General features: G+C 33.3%; 4 protein-coding genes across 10 annotated transcripts in view; 3 read left to right on the top strand and 1 right to left on the bottom strand.

The window, feature by feature from the left end:
• The window catches only part of LOC120163050 (nuclear exosome regulator NRDE2-like), a 28,794-nt gene extending 23,098 nt beyond the window's left edge, over positions 1 to 5,696 (top strand). Inside the window, exon 11 of the mRNA XM_039173074.1 lies at positions 5,686 to 5,696. The gene's annotated coding sequence lies outside the window, so the exon portion shown is untranslated. The remainder of the gene's footprint in view (positions 1 to 5,685) is intronic.
• LOC120163051 lies at positions 999 to 4,869 on the top strand. Of its 2 annotated transcripts, XM_039173075.1 has the most exons (4): positions 999 to 1,208; positions 1,291 to 1,373; positions 4,532 to 4,587; positions 4,667 to 4,869. In XM_039173075.1, exons 1-4 carry the CDS (start codon positions 1,037 to 1,039, stop codon positions 4,743 to 4,745), a joined length of 390 nt encoding a protein of 129 aa, XP_039029006.1. In that variant the 5' UTR covers positions 999 to 1,036; the 3' UTR covers positions 4,746 to 4,869. The 2 variants fall into 2 exon arrangements, with proteins under 2 accessions (XP_039029006.1, XP_039029007.1); XM_039173076.1 differs by lacking the exon at positions 4,532 to 4,587 and having other exon boundaries at positions 4,667 to 4,750.
• A 4,775-nt stretch (positions 5,697 to 10,471) lies between the features above and the next one.
• On the top strand, positions 10,472 to 16,075 carry LOC120162982 (UV-B-induced protein At3g17800, chloroplastic-like). Of its 3 annotated transcripts, none has more exons than XM_039173020.1 (4): positions 10,472 to 10,629; positions 10,726 to 10,874; positions 11,300 to 11,595; positions 11,674 to 12,578. In XM_039173020.1, exons 2-4 carry the CDS (start codon positions 10,734 to 10,736, stop codon positions 12,494 to 12,496), a joined length of 1,260 nt encoding a protein of 419 aa, XP_039028951.1. In that variant the 5' UTR covers positions 10,472 to 10,629; positions 10,726 to 10,733; the 3' UTR covers positions 12,497 to 12,578. The 3 variants fall into 3 exon arrangements, with proteins under 3 accessions (XP_039028951.1, XP_039028950.1, XP_039028949.1); XM_039173019.1 differs by lacking the exon at positions 10,472 to 10,629 and adding an exon at positions 16,062 to 16,075 and having other exon boundaries at positions 10,685 to 10,874; positions 11,674 to 12,505; XM_039173018.1 differs by lacking the exon at positions 10,472 to 10,629 and having other exon boundaries at positions 10,685 to 10,874.
• On the bottom strand, positions 13,546 to 17,908 carry LOC120162981 (protein FAR-RED ELONGATED HYPOCOTYL 3-like). Of its 4 annotated transcripts, XM_039173015.1 has the most exons (10): positions 17,730 to 17,908; positions 17,207 to 17,252; positions 14,890 to 17,090; positions 14,731 to 14,787; positions 14,487 to 14,555; positions 14,346 to 14,411; positions 14,170 to 14,238; positions 14,042 to 14,083; positions 13,849 to 13,940; positions 13,546 to 13,737 (listed from the first exon to the last, which is right to left on the bottom strand). In XM_039173015.1, exons 3-9 carry the CDS (start codon positions 17,044 to 17,046, stop codon positions 13,884 to 13,886), a joined length of 2,517 nt encoding a protein of 838 aa, XP_039028946.1. In that variant the 5' UTR covers positions 17,047 to 17,090; positions 17,207 to 17,252; positions 17,730 to 17,908; the 3' UTR covers positions 13,546 to 13,737; positions 13,849 to 13,883. The 4 variants fall into 4 exon arrangements, with proteins under 4 accessions (XP_039028946.1, XP_039028944.1, XP_039028948.1 ...); XM_039173013.1 differs by lacking the exon at positions 17,207 to 17,252 and having other exon boundaries at positions 14,890 to 17,098; XM_039173017.1 differs by lacking the exon at positions 17,207 to 17,252 and having other exon boundaries at positions 13,546 to 13,767; positions 13,862 to 13,940; positions 14,890 to 17,098.
• Positions 17,909 to 20,131: the final 2,223 nt, after the last annotated feature.

The raw sequence follows: 20,131 nt of genomic DNA, 5'->3' as shown, positions 1-20,131 counted from the left end.
GTTTTCAATTGAGTTGATTTCGGTTTACAATTTTCAAGTTGAGTTGAGTTCAACGTTGCCCAAGTTCGTTTGACTTATTACAACCTTAATGTGCACATTTTGACGATGCTTAAATAAAATTGATTCTAGTGATATTGTAGGTCGTCTAGAGAAATTAATTTAAGATTTTATGTTTGATCCCATGTGGTTGAAATTGGGTGGAGATTCGAATGAATTTCTTTTTTAAATAATTTAGTGATTATAAGATAATATATATTCAGAATTTTTTTAATCGTTGACAACCTACATAGTATTACATTATCTTTGTTAACTTCTAACATTGACATGTTAGGTAAAAATTTTAAAAAGAACATTATGATAATTAAAATTAAGTCCTCTCCACATCATAATTCTTCCACAAGATTTTTATTAGCGGGATTTTTTTATTTCGATGTTTTGAAACTTTTTTGGTGAAGATCTTCAATGATTTATTATAATATAATAAGTTTAAACTCACATTGATATACTCAATTGGAATAATGTGAGATGAATCTGAACGATATCTTTTCAACATTGACACATAAAAAGTATTTTGAATATCTTCATCTTCGACGGTGGTTAAGATTAAAAAAATTATTAGATGGATCCGACTCACCACGTCATCTATAATCTCATCTAATAAGATCTATCCATCTCAGTAACTTCCATATAATTATCTACTTATTTACATATAAGAAAATGTGAAATTCACCTTAAAAAAATAAGATTAATGGATTTTATTATCTGTGATCATGGATGACGTAGTGAGCCGAGTTCATATAATAATTTTTCATAAAGGCATTGGCAAGTAAAACACGTGTAAGTTCTCAAGCAATTTGGAGATCGAACGGCCAGGAACACGCTAAACATCTAGAATCATTGAATTTCAGCAAGCGGTTCCCTACACCGTTAAGCCAAGCACAAACGGTACAGGGAAAAATAAATATTAAATAGTCACACCAAATTACCAACAAAGAGAGAAAAATCGATACTAAAGAAAGCTCAAAGAAATCGAAAAATGGCGTTGCAGTGGATGATTCTAACCTACGTGGTCGCAGCAGAGGCCGCGCTGGCTCTTCTCTTGACCTTTCCCTATCCCAAGCTATTGAAGAACCGTTTGGTCTCTCTCATCTCTCTGATTCTTCAGCCTTCCCTCTTTATTGTCCCCTTTGCCGGATTCCAGCTCTTAGGTTTTCTCTCTTTTCTTTTTCTTTACTTTCTTAATCTTAAATGAAATGGGTTTCAAGGTTTTTTTTCATTTTCTTTGTGCAGATATCTACTGGAAGAACGAGCATCGCTTGAGTTGTACCTCTGAGATTTGCACTGCTTCCGAGAGAGATCGTTATGAGAAATCTGTAAGTATTATAATTTGTGAATTTTTTTTGATGATATATCTCCGACTTTAGGGAGATAGGCTGGATTTTATTTCAGGTGTGAATTTAAGAAGTTGTATTATAAATTAGTGAAATTATCAAATTTTAGGAGTATGAAATTAAATCATTAATAGAAAATACAAGAAAATATCTAAATTATATGAAAATTTGAACCTTTTAGAGGTGTGCCGCACCTAGCACCCTCTCGGTCCATCCCTGGCTGACTTTGCATATTGCTTCACTGATTTTTGAATTTTAGACTCCGTAATAATTCTAAGTATTTGACGTGGTTATAACTCCTACATGATTGATGCTGAAATCTGTTTATATTATTGCCAGTATCTGTAGGTGACTATTTTCAGATCTTAGTTTTTCTTTCTTCTTTCTAGGAAAGATGTTTCTACCGTGTTTTGGTTATTTTGTTCATTATCTTGGGCTTAGTCCACTCGGTCATATGTGAAGGGTTTTCTTATCTTTATTTAAGTCACCTATATCTTAGCACAATAAACAGTCAGGAGGATCTCTATATATATGATTTGTCTATATTTCCTTTTACTTTAGCATGAAGAAGGAATGGATTAGCAGCTTGGGAAAATACTGCAATTTATATATTTTATGCTAAAGGTCTTTGGATTCTTTTTAGCTGGTTGAAATAATGGGATGATTAAACACAGATCTCTATATTCTACTTAGGGTGATGACTTACTTGTAGATTTTGATATCTTCTCCTTATTTTAGGGGATTAATTATAGTTATCCTTCCTTGCAAATAACATAATCTCTTGGGTTTCCAGACAATAAATACACCAAGTTGTCTATAGCTTAGGGGCATGCTGAAATTGTATTGAGGAAGTTGTCTGTCCATACAAATTGCTTATTGGAGAAATAGAGCTCAACAATTATTGGCATCAAAGCCATTGGATCATCATGGTTAAAGACCGTCCAATTTCCAAAATGATCCAACCAACCCAAATTCTAATCCACCAGCCAATTCAAATTTTGATTCCATTGCTAGCAGCTAACCTCCATCACTTCCTCCAAAATGAAGGCTGTAGACTTGTTAGCAGCAAAAGTAGCAACACTCAAGTCCAAAGCCAATGACCCCCCCAAAACGGAAACCAGTGTCGGAGTATCCAGAAACAGAAAGGTCAAAGAAATTTTGGATTTCGTGAGAAAGTAAGATCAACATGGTCACAGAAGAAGATGAAAGTGACATGGAGAATCCTTGATGGCTTATGAGTCTTTCACACACCCTCATACGAAGATAGAATTTCCCAATTGTGAAGATGGTGATCCTCTAGATGGATCCGGAAACTGGAAAAATATTCACATTATAATCAAAACTTTGAACAAACTCAAAGTTGACAATGCCTCTATGCATCTTAAAAGTGATTCCCTCAACTAATTTTCCTGGATCAACTGGGAGAAAACTTTACTTCATTGAGAGGATTTTGTCCAAGCATTGGAGGAACACTATGGTCCATGGGAGTTCCAAGGTCCTAATGGCTGATGTTTGTGAGTCACAAGTTGGCCAGATTAGCCTAGGTGTGTTTCTGAATGACTTAAAAGAGGAGCTAATGACTTAAGTCACAGGTTGGCCAGATTAGTCTACAAAGCCATGAGTTTAGCCCTTCAGTTTGAATCCAAGCTAAGCCCAAACCTCAAGAATAAAAGATCAAACATTCAGCCGAACCTTCCCATGCAATTGTCTTGCCTTAATCATCACATGACTTCTACTCATTCTCCATTTGCGGTGCAGATTTGGTCTTAGGGATTAAGCGGTTGGCATATCTGAACATATTTCAGACAAATTGGAGTGAGATGTTAATGATTTTTCATCTCGATGGCTAGCTATATAAGCTACAGGGAGCTCAAACCAACCAATCAGATGATGCCTCTTTCCAAACGTTAGACAAAATTACCTAGCCGAGGACAATAGCTAACATGTTTGATCCCTCATCTCCCATGCAATCTCTTATCAAGAGTTTGTACTAGTTCTCATCGAACCCACATCCTTACCTCCCATCCATACTCCTGTATCGTTATCCTCACCATCAAAAATAAAAATAGAAACCAAGTATGTTGCTTTGTTAGCGTTGGGGTTTATTTGCCCTACCTCAAGATTGTTTGTTAGCTTTATCCTATTGATTAAAAGAAAGATAACTCTTGGGCATTTGTGTGCCAACTACAGGATCCTAAACATACCTGACAGCTCAGTTCCCAATATTGATTAGCTTGCTGATGAGTTACATGGGGCAACAAAATTTTCCAAAACTACTAGACGTAGGGGCATCCTGATATTACTGGTTTATTTGTAATGTGGGAGTTGCACGCTCCATACTGACTGCTTATTGGAGAAAGTGTTTAAGATTCTTGCATTATCTTCTTCAATAAATTATTTCTCTTTTCTGACTCTTTGCTGGATCTCATATTTACTCATCCAGCCCCTATCTTTTGGATTATATTTTAGCCAACTCCAGGAGACCAGAAAGCTAAAACCAAAGACAAGACATCTAGAGCATATCATACACAAATTGGAGTCCAGCTTTGGTTTTTCACCATGTAATGGGGTAGATGGGTCACATGTTACTACTCAAAGTAATGGGGGATTTATATAATTTAGCATTCCTCATCCCATAGATCCGGGGGATGCACAAAAGCATATTGTCTTTTTGTAGTGGCGTATCTCTCTGCTTTGCTATCTTTATTCTCTTATTGGTTTTGGTTTCTGACCTTTTTAGGGATGGGAAAATAACAGCTTGTTCGCAGCTTTAAATTTCAAAAATGGGGTGAATAGTAGTGCGCAATCACAAGGCTCAAAGACTAATATTTGCATTGACAAGGTTTAAAACCGTATGGTTAATGATGTTGAGTTTAGCAATTCCAGAAGTCTTTGGAGCAAGGATCCTTGCTTTTTTAAAACAATTCCTGTGTTTTGGGCTTTAGTGCATTTTATAGTCAGCTTATATAGAGCTTGTTTATGATTAATTAAATTATTTGGTCATTCTATTTCTTTTTATAAAGCGTTCCATTACACTAACATATGAAGAAGTAACACAGTTCTCTGGTTCTCTGAAATGTTCCCAAAATTCTTGTGAGCAACTTGATTTGGAAATAATACGAGTTTGTGATGCTATGTAGGTGTACAAAGCCCAAAGGAATGTGATTCTGTGTATAACTGCATGCTTCCTGTACTGGTATGTGCTGGTTGCTTGAGAAAGATAATTTAGGACTTGAAATATTGAAATAATTTGGGATGTTATGATGTATGTACAGGTGTATCTACAGGATTTGCAAGTATCACAAGGAAATAGAGCGTTTGGAGGAAGTAGAGAAGAGATACAAGAATGAATGAAGTTTAAAAACGCATGTACTTGGAGACTATGTTCTGTTATAAGCCTATATATTTGATATTGTTTGTGTTTTGAATACGCTTGTATGGAAGCTAGAACCCTATTTGGCGCTCTTTTGTTTGCTCATTTCAGCCGGTTTACTTGAGTTTTTATGCTTGTGTTGGTAGTGTTTGATAGGTGTCATTATATTGCCAAATGCCCTTCCTTCACTTTGTGTTTGGCCACACTATGCCTTGCTCAGATGCCTTCTCTTACTTCATCCTGTATTGATTCAAATTTAAATAACAATACTCGAAAGCAGTTGTCTAACTTGTTGGTTGTTATTACAAATTTTTCATTATCATCGGAACTTTCTGATCGATTGATTTGGAAAGGAACTGGGGATGGGAACTTTCTGATCGATTGATTTGGAAAGGAACTGGGGATGGGATTTTTACTGTTAGATCAGCTGTTAATCTATGTTCATCGGAGACCTTGGGATCGGAGGAGGTCTTTTACTGGAAGAAGTTTATTTGGAGAGGTTTATTGTCCCCAAGAGTAGAGTGTTTTCTTTGACAGATTGTTCATGGGAAGCTGGCTGTTAGGACAGAACTTGTCAAAAGAGGAGTTCAAGGAATAAAAGACGTGTTGTGTCCCCTATGCAAGATGTCGGAAGAGTCTTTCTCTCATTTGTTTTTCTCTTGTTCGGTGGTGTGGTCTCTTTGGAATAAGTTTTTAAATTTATGGAGGATTTGTTCTGTTTTACCAGCGGATGCTAAAAGCTTTTTTTTAGTTTGGGATGGTTTGAAGTCTAACTCTACGATATGGCCTTTTATTCCAAAGGTCGTTCTTTGGACCACTTGGAAAATAAGGGATTTTGTTGTGTTTGAAGGGGGAAAGTTTGACAAGGCAAAATACTTCTTTTTAGTAAGGTTTAGGCTTGTTTCTTGGTTCTTAGCAAAGCATAAAGAAGTGACTATTTCTAAGGATTCATTTCAGACCCTTTTTTAGAGGACTCTGTTTATCTCCACTCTAATCAGTTTGCAACTATTTTACCTTGGTCTCCTCCTCCTATGGGTTTTGTGAAGTTAAATGTTGATGATGCCATTACAAGGGATTGGAAGAAAAGCGGGTTATGAGGAGTTTTAAAAGATTCATCAGGTTCTACTTTAGGCTTTTTCAAGGAACCTACTGGTCCGGGGCCTCCTACTTTGATGGAATTAAAGGCTATTCTTAAAGGGTTGTCTTTCTATGCAAATTTTTGAGAGAAGATCAAGGACCGTTTGATTATTGAGAGTGATAGTAAAGCGGTTGTGGATTGGATTAAGGGGTTGAATTATGTCATGTTGTGTATGTCTTCTTGATTAAAGATATTGTTCATAGGCTTAATGCCTTTCAAGGTGTTGTTAGATGGGTTAATAGGATAGCCAATTTAGAGGCTGATTCCTTAGTTAAAGAAGGCATATGCTGAGTTAGTGTTGGTGATTATGGTTGTTTAGGTTTGTTTCTTCGTTTCCCGTGTTTTGTAAGGGGATTACTATTGTTGTTTCATTGTAATTTATTATGATGAATAATATATTTAGGCACTTTTCTCCTTCCGCTGATTAAGGAGCTTTCCTACAAAATTCATTAATCCAGAATGGGATTTTTAACAAGGCTTAGCATTCTTATAAAAAAAATTAGTTACCTTTAAATTTGAAGGTAAATTATCACTTAATTGTATCGTTTATAAAATTAAACATTTAGCTTATTTAATTATACTGCTAGATTTTAATTTTAACAATACTACTTGGGCTGGTAAAATTGGCCCAGTAAGATATATGAGTTTTTTTATTTATCCTATTAGGGCAAGTCAAAATTTATTTTGAGATCTATGGTCTTTTCTATAGTCACATAGAACTCGTCATGTCGAGGTAACAAGTTTTAATAAAAATATTTTTTTATTTTAACTTTTTATCTCGATGTGATAAATTTTAATATTTTTTTTTGGAGTTCATCATTTTAGTGTGACGAGTTTTAATAATAGTGTAGAAAATATCGTAAATTTCAAAATAAATTTTGATTTACTTTAATGAATTAAATAAAAAATTCGTTATTTTTATTGGGTTAAATCAACGATTGGGCTTCGGTCTTCAAATTTTAATCACTTGTGATATGTACGTCACTGTGATGATTAGAATGATAAAATGACGTTTTAATGTGATTGACTGATATTTTATATTTTTCTTAGAATTAATTTTGTTCTCAAGAGTTAAAGGATACTTTTTTTAGATTTTCATTGATTTTGAATGAATTTTACGAGAAAATTAATTTTATAAAAGAAAGATCGATAAAATATGATCACTTTAAGATCGATCTTCTAGTAAAAGATAATTAATGATAGATGGTGATTAATTGTTAACGGTAACTGAAAGAAAAATATAATATTAGAAAGGAAACTGATTAAATTTTTAGTGATAATCCAGTTAAATGTTTAAAACAACATTATTTTAAACATAAATAATTAAGTAAAAATTACGTTGTTTTATTTATGTTATCATATTATTTACATTTTAATGATATGATATAAATAATTAAGCAATTTGGTATCATTTAAGTAAGGTTTTGAGTTCAACTATTTATGTACGTAAAAAAAATTTGTTGGAAGATTTACTCATCAAAATTAAGTGTATGACGTGAATCCGTCCGAATTAATTAAAGCGTAACCTTGAAACTAAGATGAAAACAAAAATAAAAAATTAAAATTCTAATGTTAAAAATAATATACTACTTAAAACTTAATAATATCTAATATGATTTATCTTCAAATTTAAAATAAGCAAGTAACTGACAGTTACAGGTGTAGTTAGGGATGGGTATGGGTCGGGTTTCGGTCAACCTGACCCGACCTGAAAATTTAACATTCTTCACTCGATTCTAATCCGGCTTAAATTTTTGAGATAAAATTCGAATTCGATCTGACCCAATCCGAAATAATAATAAAATATTATTTTTATTCAATAAAAATAATAATTTAATTTAAAAAAAATAATATATATTGAGGTATTATTATAATTATTCATAAAAATTATTTTTTTCGACTCAAATATTTTTTCCTAAACTCGATTTCAACTCTACTTAAATATCACCTTTTAAAAATCTGACTGGACCCTAACGTATTCTTTTTTTTTAAATCTGACGGGTGAAGTTTAGATCAAAACACAATCGAGTTCGGATTCCATGCCTAGTGGGCTCCCTTCTTGTATGTTCCCGACTGTTCTGCTAAAAATGAGCTTAAAATTTAAAATAAATAAATGATTTGTAAAGAAAATGCAGAGCCACAGATTGAGTAGTCGGCAAAAAGGAGACACGTCAACTCTGAGAATCAATTACGTAGCCACCTTTGAATCCTCCCCCAACCATCAAAATTCAAAAATATCAAATATCTTCTGTACTGGAATTACCAAAACGACCCTTATCATTCCTATTAATAAAAAAATCGATAAATCCGGAACAAATACAAGATAATATATGTTAAAAGATTTTCAATCATTTAAAAATAAACACTCGTATCCTTTATATATACGATGCTCGAATCCGAGACATCAAGAGATAAAAATAAGATTAAATAAGAAAGAAATTAATAATAATAAAAAGAGATTAATAAAAATAAAAGAGTAAACTATATAAATGGTCCTTAAACTATACTGAAATGCTTTTCTATCCAATAGACTCTTGAGAGTTACAAAAGTTAATGGATTCCGGACAAAAGGCATTGGGCTGCAGTTGAAGTGATTTAGAACCCAAGTGTTGAACATATATGTATGAAATGTATATAAAAGACACTTTGATCTTTGAGCATACATCCATCCACTATGATTAGGGACGACAATCTAATCTGACATCAGTGAATTTTAATTTGATTTAACATGACATGGTCGATCTAATTTTTAAAAAGTTTCTAGTTCGAGTCAGATTTTGTATAAGATGAGGTCACGTCGGGTTCAAATGAAGGGTAAAAAACTTTCTATCCGACTTGAGGGTAATAGTATAATTTATTCATATAAATTTATGGATAATTGTTAAAATACATATTTTCTATATTTTTTTAATTAAGTCTTTATTTTATGTCGATCGGGTCAGATTAGATTTATACTCCAAAAATTAGGGTTGAATCACGTTCATGTAGAGATAATATACCCTTCGAATCGGGTTGAGTCAGGTGAAAGATAACTATTTTTCAAGTTGAATCAAATTCGAGTAATATATATATATATATATATATATATATATATATATATATATATATAGATATTTAAGTCAGATCATATCGACTAAAATTCCGACGTGTTGTCATCTCTAAATATGATAAAACAATGTATGAAATGAAGCACATAATTAAAATCAGGTATGGTGTGAATGGAATATAATTTTCTAACCTAGTTTTTCTATTTTCTTATTGATTGCGTCGTTTGTCTTCTTCTTTATCTTAATTGATCGGCAACGACATCAATATTGATATTGGTTATCATTCGTAATATTTATTATTATATTTTTTATATTTTGTCTTATTCTTTATCTTAATTGATCGATGACGACATCAATATTGATATTAGTTATCATTCGTAATATTTATTATTATTTTTTATATTGTACATTTGATTTTTTTTTAATTTTAATAATTATGTCTTTATAGTATGTTTTCTTTTACTTTATGACACATTTTTGTATATTTTTGACATGTTTCAGTCTTTTTATCAGTTGTTTGATTGATCTTACCATTAATTTTTTTAGGGTTATATTTGACATCGTCTCAACTAATCAAAAGATGACGCTTATGGTTATCCTGTTGATCTACCCTGCTTTGGACCTTCGAATGAATTTGGACATGTAGTTTGCGTTTTAAGATAGTTTTCTCACGACGTTCGATTCTAATTCCTGATTGTCGGTGGTCTTTTAATAGCATGATCTCTTATTATAGTTCGTTATCGATGCAATCATATATATTCACATCTTTATTATGTTCGAGTTTTTTGAATGTATTTTTAACAATTTGCTTGTATGATCCTTATAAGATCATAATTGACTAGTTTCATGTTAATGATTATAGAAAATGTTATAATTATGTATTTAGTTTACACTTATGATTGTAAATTGTCATTATAATTTTAAATATTTTTTAAAATAAAACTAACGCTTCTATTTGCATAAAAATTAAGGCTTGAATGGTTTTGTATTTAAGGTCCATTTAATTTATTGTAAATGATTTTTTGAAAAAACAATTTACATAAAATGAGTTATATTTTTAAAAAATAATTTTATTAGATTTAGATGATATTGTGTAAATCATTTTTCACTCATTAATAAAATTTTAAAAAATTATTTATTATAAATCCTTAACAGTAATTTAGTTAATATTATTTTTAAGATATTTTTTTTACAATTTTATAAATAAGAATATTAAGATTAATATTTTTTTACAATCTAAGAAGCAAATAAGAAGTTCAATGATTAAATTGAAAAATTATTTTATTTTAGTGGCCAAAACAAGAGTGAAAATAAAGGTGAGTGATGAAATATCTAATTGACCCTGAATTAAAATGAAGGCAATACAGTAATTTGCAGAAAAAATAGGGTATAAGTTTTAGGGATAGCAAAACTAGGCGAGCTGTTAAAACCATTTTATTTGATAATGATATTTTAATGAAAAGTATAAATAATGAACGGAGAAATGGTAGAGCACTAAACCCCATTTGCCATTGAATTTTCCTGGAAAATCACGGAACACCGAACACCCACAGGAAAACAAACCCTAATACGAAGCTGGTCGTTTCCCCCACGCAACAACCCACTTCGAACAGGCAAGAGAACCAATAATCAAAAGCTAGGAATCTTGCTTCATTTGTTCCCCCTTCTTCAAGCTCAAAGGTAACTCTTTTGTTCCAAACAACTTGTCTTCTGCTGGGTTTTTGTTTTATCTTCTTTATTTGGTTCTTTTATTCTGATGGAAATGGTCTTCTCCAGCGCTGAAGATGGAAGCAGCCACTGTGGTTGGGTCTTCTATGACTCTACATCGACCTTCATGCCCGGCTGCCAGATCGGCTGCTTTAGCTGCCAATTGCCCACTTTTCCCACGTTTTGCTGCCAGTCTTCGTAGCCCCTCCCCGATTAAGGTATCGGTTTAGCTTCTACCCCTTTTTTAGAGGTGAAAAAGATTCTCGCTTTTGGGTTTTTGTTTACTTTTTAACATCTGTTTGGGGTGTGTTAGATCCTTTTCTTCTTAAAGTTATGTGGTAATTTATGAGAGGAAAAGGGAAATCCTGATGCTTGCAGACCCTATTATTAGCCTCTAAGTACTAAGGCTCTTTTTAAGCTTATTTTGATTTATTGTTTTTGTTTTCATTGTTATTGAATGGAATATGTGGGTAGATTTTTTTATGTTTCCATTTCTTAAAAAAACAGAGGTTTTTTTTCCTATTAATTTAAAATTGTTTTGTTTGGAAGTAAATTTTATGATTGATACTGTGTTTTGCGTATTCAATTTATTCGGGAACTCTGTATTTGATTTGGTGTTTTCTCTTTTTAAATTTTGTTTCAGCTTTATTCTTCTGTTTCATATTCGAAATCGTGGAATAGGAGAATGCCTTTGGGGATTAGAAGAGGCATGGTTGTGAAGGCGTCGGCGTCTCCTGACTCTGCTGAACCCAATGCTCAAGTTGCACCACTTCGGATGGAATCTCCGATCGGTCAGTTTTTGTCTCAAATTTTGGTAAGTCATCCACATCTTGTTCCTGCCGCAGTTGAGCAGCAGCTTGAACAACTTCAAACCGACCGTGATGCTGAAGAAAAGAAGGAAGAGCCATCTGCTTCAGGCACAGATTTAATATTGTATAGGTTAGCCTCTCGCCTGAGTGAGAATTTTTAGACTTGATCTGAAATTGTCTCATGGGAAATTTTTTGAATTTGTTGCAGGAGAATTGCCGAGGTCAAGGCTAATGAGCGAAAAAGGGCATTAGAAGAGATCCTCTACGCATTGGTTGTGCAAAAGTTTATGGATGCCAATATTTCCTTGGTGCCTGCAATAACTTCATCTTCTGCAGATCCTTCAGGTCGAGTGGACACATGGCCTAGTCAAGAAGATAGGCTTGAGCAGCTTCACTCAGATGAGGCCTACGAGATGATTCAAAACCACCTAGCGCTCATCCTGGGAAACCGATTGGGTGATTCAACATCTGTAGCGCAGATAAGTAAACTTAGGGTCGGGCAGGTCTATGCCGCGTCGGTGATGTATGGATACTTCCTGAGGCGGGTTGATCAACGATTTCAGCTTGAGAAGTCCATGAAAATCCTTCCAAATGCTTCAGATGGTGAAGAGAGTAGTATTGAGCAAACTGTGGGGGATGACACGAGACCTTCCTATCAAGCTGTTTCATCACACCCTGAAGTTTCATCTTGGTCTGCAGGCGGCATCAGTCCCGGAGGTTTTGGTAATGAGATAAAGCCCTCTCGATTAAGGACTTATGTGATGTCTTTTGATGGGGAGACACTTCAGAGATATTCTACAATCAGATCAAAAGAAGCTGTTGGCATTATTGAGAAGCACACAGAGGCTCTATTCGAAAGACCCGAGATTGGTATAACTCCTCAAGGGACGGTTGATTCTTCCAATGATGAGCTTATTAAGATTAGCTTTGGTGGTTTGAAGAGACTTGTATTGGAGGCTGTCACCTTTGGTTCTTTCCTATGGGATGTTGAACGTTTCGTGGACTCGAGGTACCATTTCGTTACGAATTAACTGTGTCGAGTGTAAATTTGGTGATTGTTGTTTAGTAATTTGCAGACACTATTCTGTATATATCTATGTTTTACTGTTGAAACTTGCATCTTAAACGTACACGTTTTCTTCTGAAATATACCTTTTTCTATTCCTCTTTGATTTACAACTGGAATGCATGTATTCATCTTGGTTCCGAATATTTCATTTTACAATAAAAAGGTCATAATGTTTAACTAAAATAATCATTTTAGTCTATATTCTTTTATTTTATTTTATTTTTACTTTTTGTCCTGCGAGGGTCGAGGTGGTTTTTTTCTTTAGAAATTTTAGATTCTCGTAAATTTTAAATATAATTTTATATTTTTATTGATAATTTACTCTCGTCTTCTGAAACTATAAATTTATTTCTTAAAATCATACATTTAATGATTTTAAGCATCATCATCTTAGTTGTATTGGTTTTGTACGGATAATTTAGTTATTGACACCCCGTTATTATAAAATAAATAAATAATCCAAAGAAATCGAAAATAGCTCAATGAATTTTCAATTTTAAAAATCAAATGAAGCACGTATTGCAAACATGGTCAAATACACATTGCCAAAATTCAAATTACAAACCCACATTAAACTTTAAAAAATAAACTACAAATCTTTATATGAACGTATAGTACATGACAATTTCATTTCATTGACCGTATAGTTCTTTCTATGAATCATAATCTCATAATTCTGAATCAAGATAAACCAACATTTACTCAACTTCATCCATAAACTTTTCCTCGTCCACACTAGTTCCCGGACTTTAAAACTTTTTTCCAACTTAATAATTGAAATTATAATTTTTGTTATTTTGACGAAATTATGCCACTTCATTAGCCGAAAGTTTTTTAACGGCAGATAACCGAAACGAAACAAAAATGTAGCATTAGGTATGATTTTGAAATAAAATTATGTTCGATGACCAAAACGGAACCGCAGAAATATTTGGGTGAGTAATACGTAGTTTACCCTATAATAATACATAAATAAATAAATAAAAATGCGCATCTATAATTGGGATTCAATTCACCCTAATTAGGGGGTAACAATCACAAATAATAATACAACAGAGTTTACACAACTCGATTTCTATCTTACATCTTACAGACACCAAAAAGAGAGACATCATTGTTTCTAACACTAATCCAATATTCCATATCTTACCTTCTCCTTTCTTCACAATCAAGTTAGCTTCAAAACAATCTTCCATCTATCCATCATTTTCAATATATTATTCCATCCTCGACCTACAAAGTAAGACATTCTTCTTCAACCCATACATCATTAAATTAATAATAATAATAACCAACCGACCGACCGACAAGAAGCCTAAAGCACCACCTCCACTGTGAGAAAAGCACCGTCATGTGGGTCTTGATGCATCATCATGTAACTGTGTCACTCTCACATTAGGGTCATCCTGTCATGGGGAAGACCATATAGATGTAAGAAATCCCCGAAACAAAACCAAACCAGTTTGACCATGTTATGTTTGCACTTTGCACTGTGTGGAAGACTCACCCGAATGTAGAAACTAGGAGATCGAAAGAAATCCATCGGTCCCTGTTGAACAAAAGATGAGAATTTATGCAAAGTTACCATTTGAATTCAGTAATATAAAGAAAATATTGCACAAAGAGATACTATACCATCCCAGGCATGGTTTGCTGTGTGCCATAGTATCCATCATGGCTCGTTGCTATGGTGTTTAAGTGTCCCTATGAATGCAAAAGCCAAAATTGATAATTAATCCCCTTAATGCAGTACATATTGCATGAATAAAGCTATCTAATTGACTCAATATGGCTATAAAATATGAGAATACCAGCCCCTGAATTGCCTGTTGATTCCCATAATAATTATCACGAGGTGCCATTAAATTAAGTTGAACCTGCAAAAGGCATATAACATGTATCTGAATATAACTGACAGAAAGGATAAAGATAATCAACTGTAATAATCTAACCATTCCTTGGACACTTGGTTGAGCACCAAAGTAACCATCTAGGGCTACTGATCTTGAGCTTAATTTATCCTACAAAAGAAAATCGAGTGACCAGATTCAAACCAACTTTATTCTAAAAGCCTGAGAAAATTTTCTTGATTGCAAAGGCTACAATAATCTCATTGTTGTGCTATTACTTAATGCAGGTCTTGCAAATCATTAAAACATCTATCACTAGTCTGCTAATTTATAAAACAAGACTAACCATTTGTTGCAAACCATCTGTTGCTGCAACAGTCATTACCTCCTGCTCTGAGTTTCCCTGGACAAAAAAGAAATGAGAAAAAAAAAGAACCCTAAGTATGGGACGGGAATAGAATCTTCCAACAATTTATTGACATGAGAAACACTATTTATAACTAACCTTTCGTTTTTTAGTTGAGTTCTTTTTCTTATTTGTCTTGCTTGTGCTTCTGCTTTGATTGTCTTCTTCAATACATATCATTCCCTGAGTGGGAGATGCCGCAGCTTCTGCAAGGCTCTTGTAAGAAATATTTGCACTCAAACAGTTCCCAAATGCTTCTTCCAGGCTTTGGAATGCAATATAGTAGCTTTCTTGAGACAATGAACCCTCCTCAATCAGCTTCATGGCTCGTTGAAACAGATCATTATATCTCTGCGCCCTAGATTGCACCTGTTCAGATTCTTCTCCCATGAAATTCCTGCTCTTTGCCTCTTTCGTCCATCGTTTCAAAATATATTGAGACGGGATGGCCGAGTGGCCATTTATTTGGAGAACTACCATAGCATGCCTGCAGAGATACCCTTTGTATTCATATAAGCGGCATATGCACGAAACTTCTGCCTTCATCTCATTCAAAGTAACAATAAAATCCAGATTCTTTTCAAGATCTTGAACTCTAAAAATGCTGCATGTTGAATCATGATTTTCCTGCTTTGGATGACAAGCAATCGCACCCACAACCTCGATTTGAAACTTTTTTAATAATGTATGTGTATATATCCCTGCAACACTCTTCTCAAAAGGTGATGGGGATTTTAAGGTAGGCACTTTGCTCCATGAATCAGAATTTGCTTTGGCTTCCTCTTCATACCTATCTTGTAAAATTGCTTCATAATGTTTCAAAAAATCTTGCACTGAGGTCTTCTTATGTACATACTTGTCGAAGAATGAGTTCACACTCTCACTTCTCTGAATTGTAGACATCCCAGCCAACAAAACATTCATTATATAGGTTGGCACCCACATTTTACGGTCTTCATACAATGATTTCATCCATTCATCATCTTTGAGTTCAAATCTATCAAGAATTTTCCACCACCTTTTGGCAAACTCTTCATCTGTCCATGACCTGTAGATGCATTTCTCAAATTTTGCCATAAAATTCCCATACTGTTTGATTACATGACCAAGATTCTCAGATACCTTTCCTATTATGTGCCACAGAAAGAAGCAATGATGAGTATTTGGGAAGATTTCCGAAACAACTGATTTCAGAGTTCTGCCTTGGTCAGTTATTAGGACTCTAGGATATTGGCCACCCATTGCTTTCAGCCATGTCTGCATTATCCAAGAGTATGTCGCAGCACTCTCATCTGATACAAATGCGCATCCAAGTGGAATGCACTGGTAATGGTGGTTCACTCCAATAAATAGTGCAAGAGGCATCTTATATTTGTTTGTGATAAAAGTGGTATCAAAAGACACAGCATCACAAAAATAATTGTAGTCATGCCTACTCTTTGAATCAACCCAAAATAAACTTTTCAGTCGCTGATCTTCACCCACATCTACTGCATAAAAGAAGTTTGAATTTATGTTCTGCATGTGTGTAAAAAATTCGAGCAAAATCTTAACATCTCCAGCTTCTAATGCCAAATTTCGACCTTTATCAAAAGGATTTTTGGGATCATTCTTCAGACCAAAAACATTTTTATATTCAGCAAATTGTCTAGCCATTGCAGCATACATCCTTCTTGTCTGTTCACTGACAGCTTGGGCTGGTAAAAGTTCATGGTTATGTTCTTTCACAAAATTATGTATAACCCATTTTCCATCAGACCTTCTCTTCACATGCATACTTGCTTTACAGTCTGTCTTCGAACATGATCGGCGACCAGTTACATTTTCAGGGTCTTGCTTGCTTTGTCTAGAACGTGGACGATTAATGGATTTGTCAGACTCCCTTTTGGTCCCATACCTAGAACAGGCAAACTTTGCATCAATAAATTCTCTTGAAGTTTTCGAACGTCGGCTATTTTGTATAGCAGTGTTGAATCCCATAGACCGAGCATATTCTTGATAAAAAGAATATGCTTCTCCATGCGATTCAAACTCCATACCAGAAAGTGGCTCAAGATTCGTGTCCCCCTTGAAGGTCATCATATCCACAGCAGAAGAATGCATTTCTCCACCATCTTCAGCATGTATATCCTCTCCTACAACCTGAACCATTCCATTATGCAGTGCTTCATCGCCATGTAACATATTATCAATTCCATTTGCATCTTCATCTTCCTTACACTGTTCACCAGAGGGTAACCTAAGATCTATGTCCATGATTGAAACTAGTTTACGACAACCAACTGTTTTGCTGAGTGAACCTGAAAAAATAAAATGTGGAAGGATGACATCATGTCAACATAAAAAACCAGAGCAAAGAACAATGCACAATAGCCAAATCTGATTACTAAAAAGAGAAGGGAAAAAAAAAACTAACTCAATTCCTCTTTAGCTCTTGACCAATCCTGGACATATATACATACCTACATAAACATAAAATAAGTTAATTCCCAAGCTAAATATATGACCGGAATTCCAAAATTCCTAAACCGTATGTTGAATATGTGAGGAGTTTTTCCCTAATACCAACATTCCAAACAAACAAAAAGGCTACAATTCTAATAAAGTTAAGAGTTTTAGCCACAAATTTGTTCATAAGATCCCGGAGGCAACTGATAACACCTGAAAGCTAAGATTAACGGGACAAAATAATTTCGAATGAGATGAACCCAGAAAATTCATCAGGCAAAAACAACATCAATACAACAAGATAATCGGGCAGGTTTCAATCATATATTGTTTTTCATATTAAAACAGCAGAAAAGAGAAAAAGAAAAGGCATTTGGTAGAAGGGAATCGAAATCAAGAAAAAGAACAGGGAAATAGGAAAAAATTAAAAAGCGGAATCGGAAAGCAAATAGTTGACGAAGGGAATTTAAAAATAGGAAGAAAAAAAACACCTGAAGTGGAGGTGAAATAGCACGAGAGAGTGATGATCCTGCGAAAACCAAAGGCGAGTGGGCTAAGGCGCGTAGGGGATTGGGGGTTTGGGAGATTTAGGGTTTCTTTCCTTTCGTTTCCACTCGCTTTTCTCTCACACTCGCCAATTCGGGGATCTCAGCTCTGTTCTCAGCTTCACTCGCCTCTTCTATGAGTAAAGTATGATCTTCCCATTGTTATTAGGTTTAATATAAAAGTTCTTATTTAAATATTTAAATAATTTTTTTGTCAATTTAAGTTTCTAATATTATAAATATGATCATTTTAAATATATATAATAACCATTAAAAAAATCCCGTTAAAGGAAACTTGTTGCATTTATATATTTAAAAAAAAGTTATGATGAAAAATTTTAAGAGATTTAGAGGTTGTATTTAAATAGTTGGTTGCTGGTGTCTTGCGTGGCTGTGTCGTCGGTTGGTTGTAGATGAATTTAAAAAAATATTTTTTTAAATTAATAATATTAAGTTTTTTTAAAAGAAAAAAAAAATTTAAAAATATAAACATGACGCATATCACTTAATAGTATTTTAAAGATCATTGTTACGTATGCATCTAAATGTGTAACGTTTGAAACGTTAGTATCAAACCAAAATATAAATATAACACATGTCGCTTAATGATATTTTTAACGACAATTACTGCGTAGACAGCTAAAAGTATAACAGAATAAACGTTAGGTGCCTAAAAGTGTAATGTCGAAAACATTATACACCTATTTTTAACAAAAAAATTCTTTAGACACCTAAAGTTAACTTAGTTTCGAGCGCTTAATTTTACATTAAGCCTTTTAATAATTTATATGTATCATTATATAGCTTGTGATATATTTTTAGTGTTTTAATATATTTGTTTAAAATTTTTAGTAATTAATTTTTATTTTTTGTTTTTTCCTTCATGATTTCAAGGTTTTGTCTTGACTAATCCGAACCGACCCGGGTCGCATATCTAGCTTTGATGAGTGAGTCTCCCACAGGGATTTGCTGCATATACAAGGACTCGAGACCTTACTTAAGCAATATCAAGCTGATTACCAGTTAAACCAACCTCTGTTGGCTATTTTTAGTTTTTTTTTTAAATTTGAATATTTTTATATTTTAAATTTAAATTTAAAATATTTTTATTTTTTAAAAAATTAAATAAGTCTCTAAACTTAAAAAAATGGCAATCGAATTAGATAAAAAAAATCAATTTAGTTCATCAGTCACAGTGGACCCATACGTTAGCATTGTGAATCACCACGTCATCACTATGAACTGTCATGTCAGCATCATAACAATTAATGACGAAAATCATCAGTCAAAGGGTCACATTAATTTTTTTTATGAATTTAATGGTCACATTATATGCAAAAACAATTCAAGTATCATATTAGTGTTTTTCAAAAAGTACATGAACTTCGTATACCTTTTTTTTTGCATATATTAAATGAGTCAATTGTAAATTTTATCATATTTTTATTCTAGTCATTAAAATTTAAAAATTTCAATTTATTCTCGAATTATTTTATTTAATTTTAGTTTGATCACTCGAGCATTAAATAAGAAATGGAAGGATAAGATGAAAGCTCCATATTCTGATGGGGACTACTTTTTTATGATATGGCATGTATGTATAATCCATGTCATTTTTTTTCTTTTTCTTTTATCTTTCCTTTTAAAAATAAAAGTTTTACAGTTTTATTTATGTATTACACCAACATTGACATCACCATTCTTTGGATTTTTTTTACTACTCAAGATATCGACAAACTTAACTCATCATCTTTTATCACTCTATAGTTTATATTTTTTTTCTTCTTTCAAAATCACTTTAAAATTCGGAAACTCAACCAAAAAATTAAGATCATATTGATTCACAGTATCCACCATCCGTCAACATGGAATCAAGATATATGTAACACTCTCAACCCGTATCCGACCCGGATCCGAGTCCGAGGTGTCACATCAACTTTTAACCCTTTGTTCAAAATACTGAGAAAACAAAATCTCCGTTAAAGAAAACTTCATATTATTTCAAAATAAAGTTTTCACACTTATCAGAGCATATACAATTCAAATCGTTTATATTACATGCCAACTACATCTAAAAGAATAAAATACATATCAACCATTTCTTTTCTGATATGAACTTTGTAAGGAAGATGCTGACCTGTCTTGTTCCTCTCAGCTTCTCTTTTCACTTTCCATAACCTGCGTGTGAAACACTCACACGCTAAGTCGATGACTTAGTGAGGCATAAAAATACATCTAATGAAATTCATATCTACTAATCATGCATGACTGTTTTATGCTATCAAATCATACAACTCATATACTTTTTTTATATAACAATTATATACTTGTACACATACATGTCATCA

This window comes from Hibiscus syriacus, unplaced genomic scaffold (assembly GCF_006381635.1).
Source record: "Hibiscus syriacus cultivar Baekdansim isolate YM2019G1 unplaced genomic scaffold, ASM638163v2 tig00111427_pilon, whole genome shotgun sequence".
Taxonomy (NCBI): Eukaryota; Viridiplantae; Streptophyta; class Magnoliopsida; order Malvales; family Malvaceae; genus Hibiscus; species Hibiscus syriacus.
Note: the sequence above shows the minus strand (reverse complement) of the source record. Positions and strands in the feature narration are given on the sequence as shown.

What these genes read in the sequence shown, in the direction of transcription:
- LOC120163051 (XM_039173075.1), top strand. Translation starts at nt 1,037, where the DNA reads ATGGCGTTGCAGTGGATGATTCTAACCTACGTGGTCGCAGCAGAGGCC. An exon ending in TGCCGGATTCCAGCTCTTAG is followed by an intron (nt 1,209 to 1,290) that starts GTTTTCTCTCTT and finishes TTCTTTGTGCAG; the next exon opens with ATATCTACTGGAAGAACGAG. An exon ending in ACTGCATGCTTCCTGTACTG is followed by an intron (nt 4,588 to 4,666) that starts GTATGTGCTGGT and finishes ATGTATGTACAG; the next exon opens with GTGTATCTACAGGATTTGCA.
- LOC120162982 (XM_039173019.1), top strand. Translation starts at nt 10,734, where the DNA reads ATGGAAGCAGCCACTGTGGTTGGGTCTTCTATGACTCTACATCGACCT. An exon ending in GTAGCCCCTCCCCGATTAAG is followed by an intron (nt 10,875 to 11,299) that starts GTATCGGTTTAG and finishes ATTTTGTTTCAG; the next exon opens with CTTTATTCTTCTGTTTCATA. An exon ending in ACAGATTTAATATTGTATAG is followed by an intron (nt 11,596 to 11,673) that starts GTTAGCCTCTCG and finishes AATTTGTTGCAG; the next exon opens with GAGAATTGCCGAGGTCAAGG.
- LOC120162981 (XM_039173015.1), bottom strand. Translation starts at nt 17,046, where the DNA reads ATGGACATAGATCTTAGGTTACCCTCTGGTGAACAGTGTAAGGAAGAT. An exon ending in ACTCAACTAAAAAACGAAAG is followed by an intron (nt 14,788 to 14,889) that starts GTTAGTTATAAA and finishes TTTTTTGTCCAG; the next exon opens with GGAAACTCAGAGCAGGAGGT. An exon ending in AACCAAGTGTCCAAGGAATG is followed by an intron (nt 14,412 to 14,486) that starts GTTAGATTATTA and finishes TGCCTTTTGCAG; the next exon opens with GTTCAACTTAATTTAATGGC.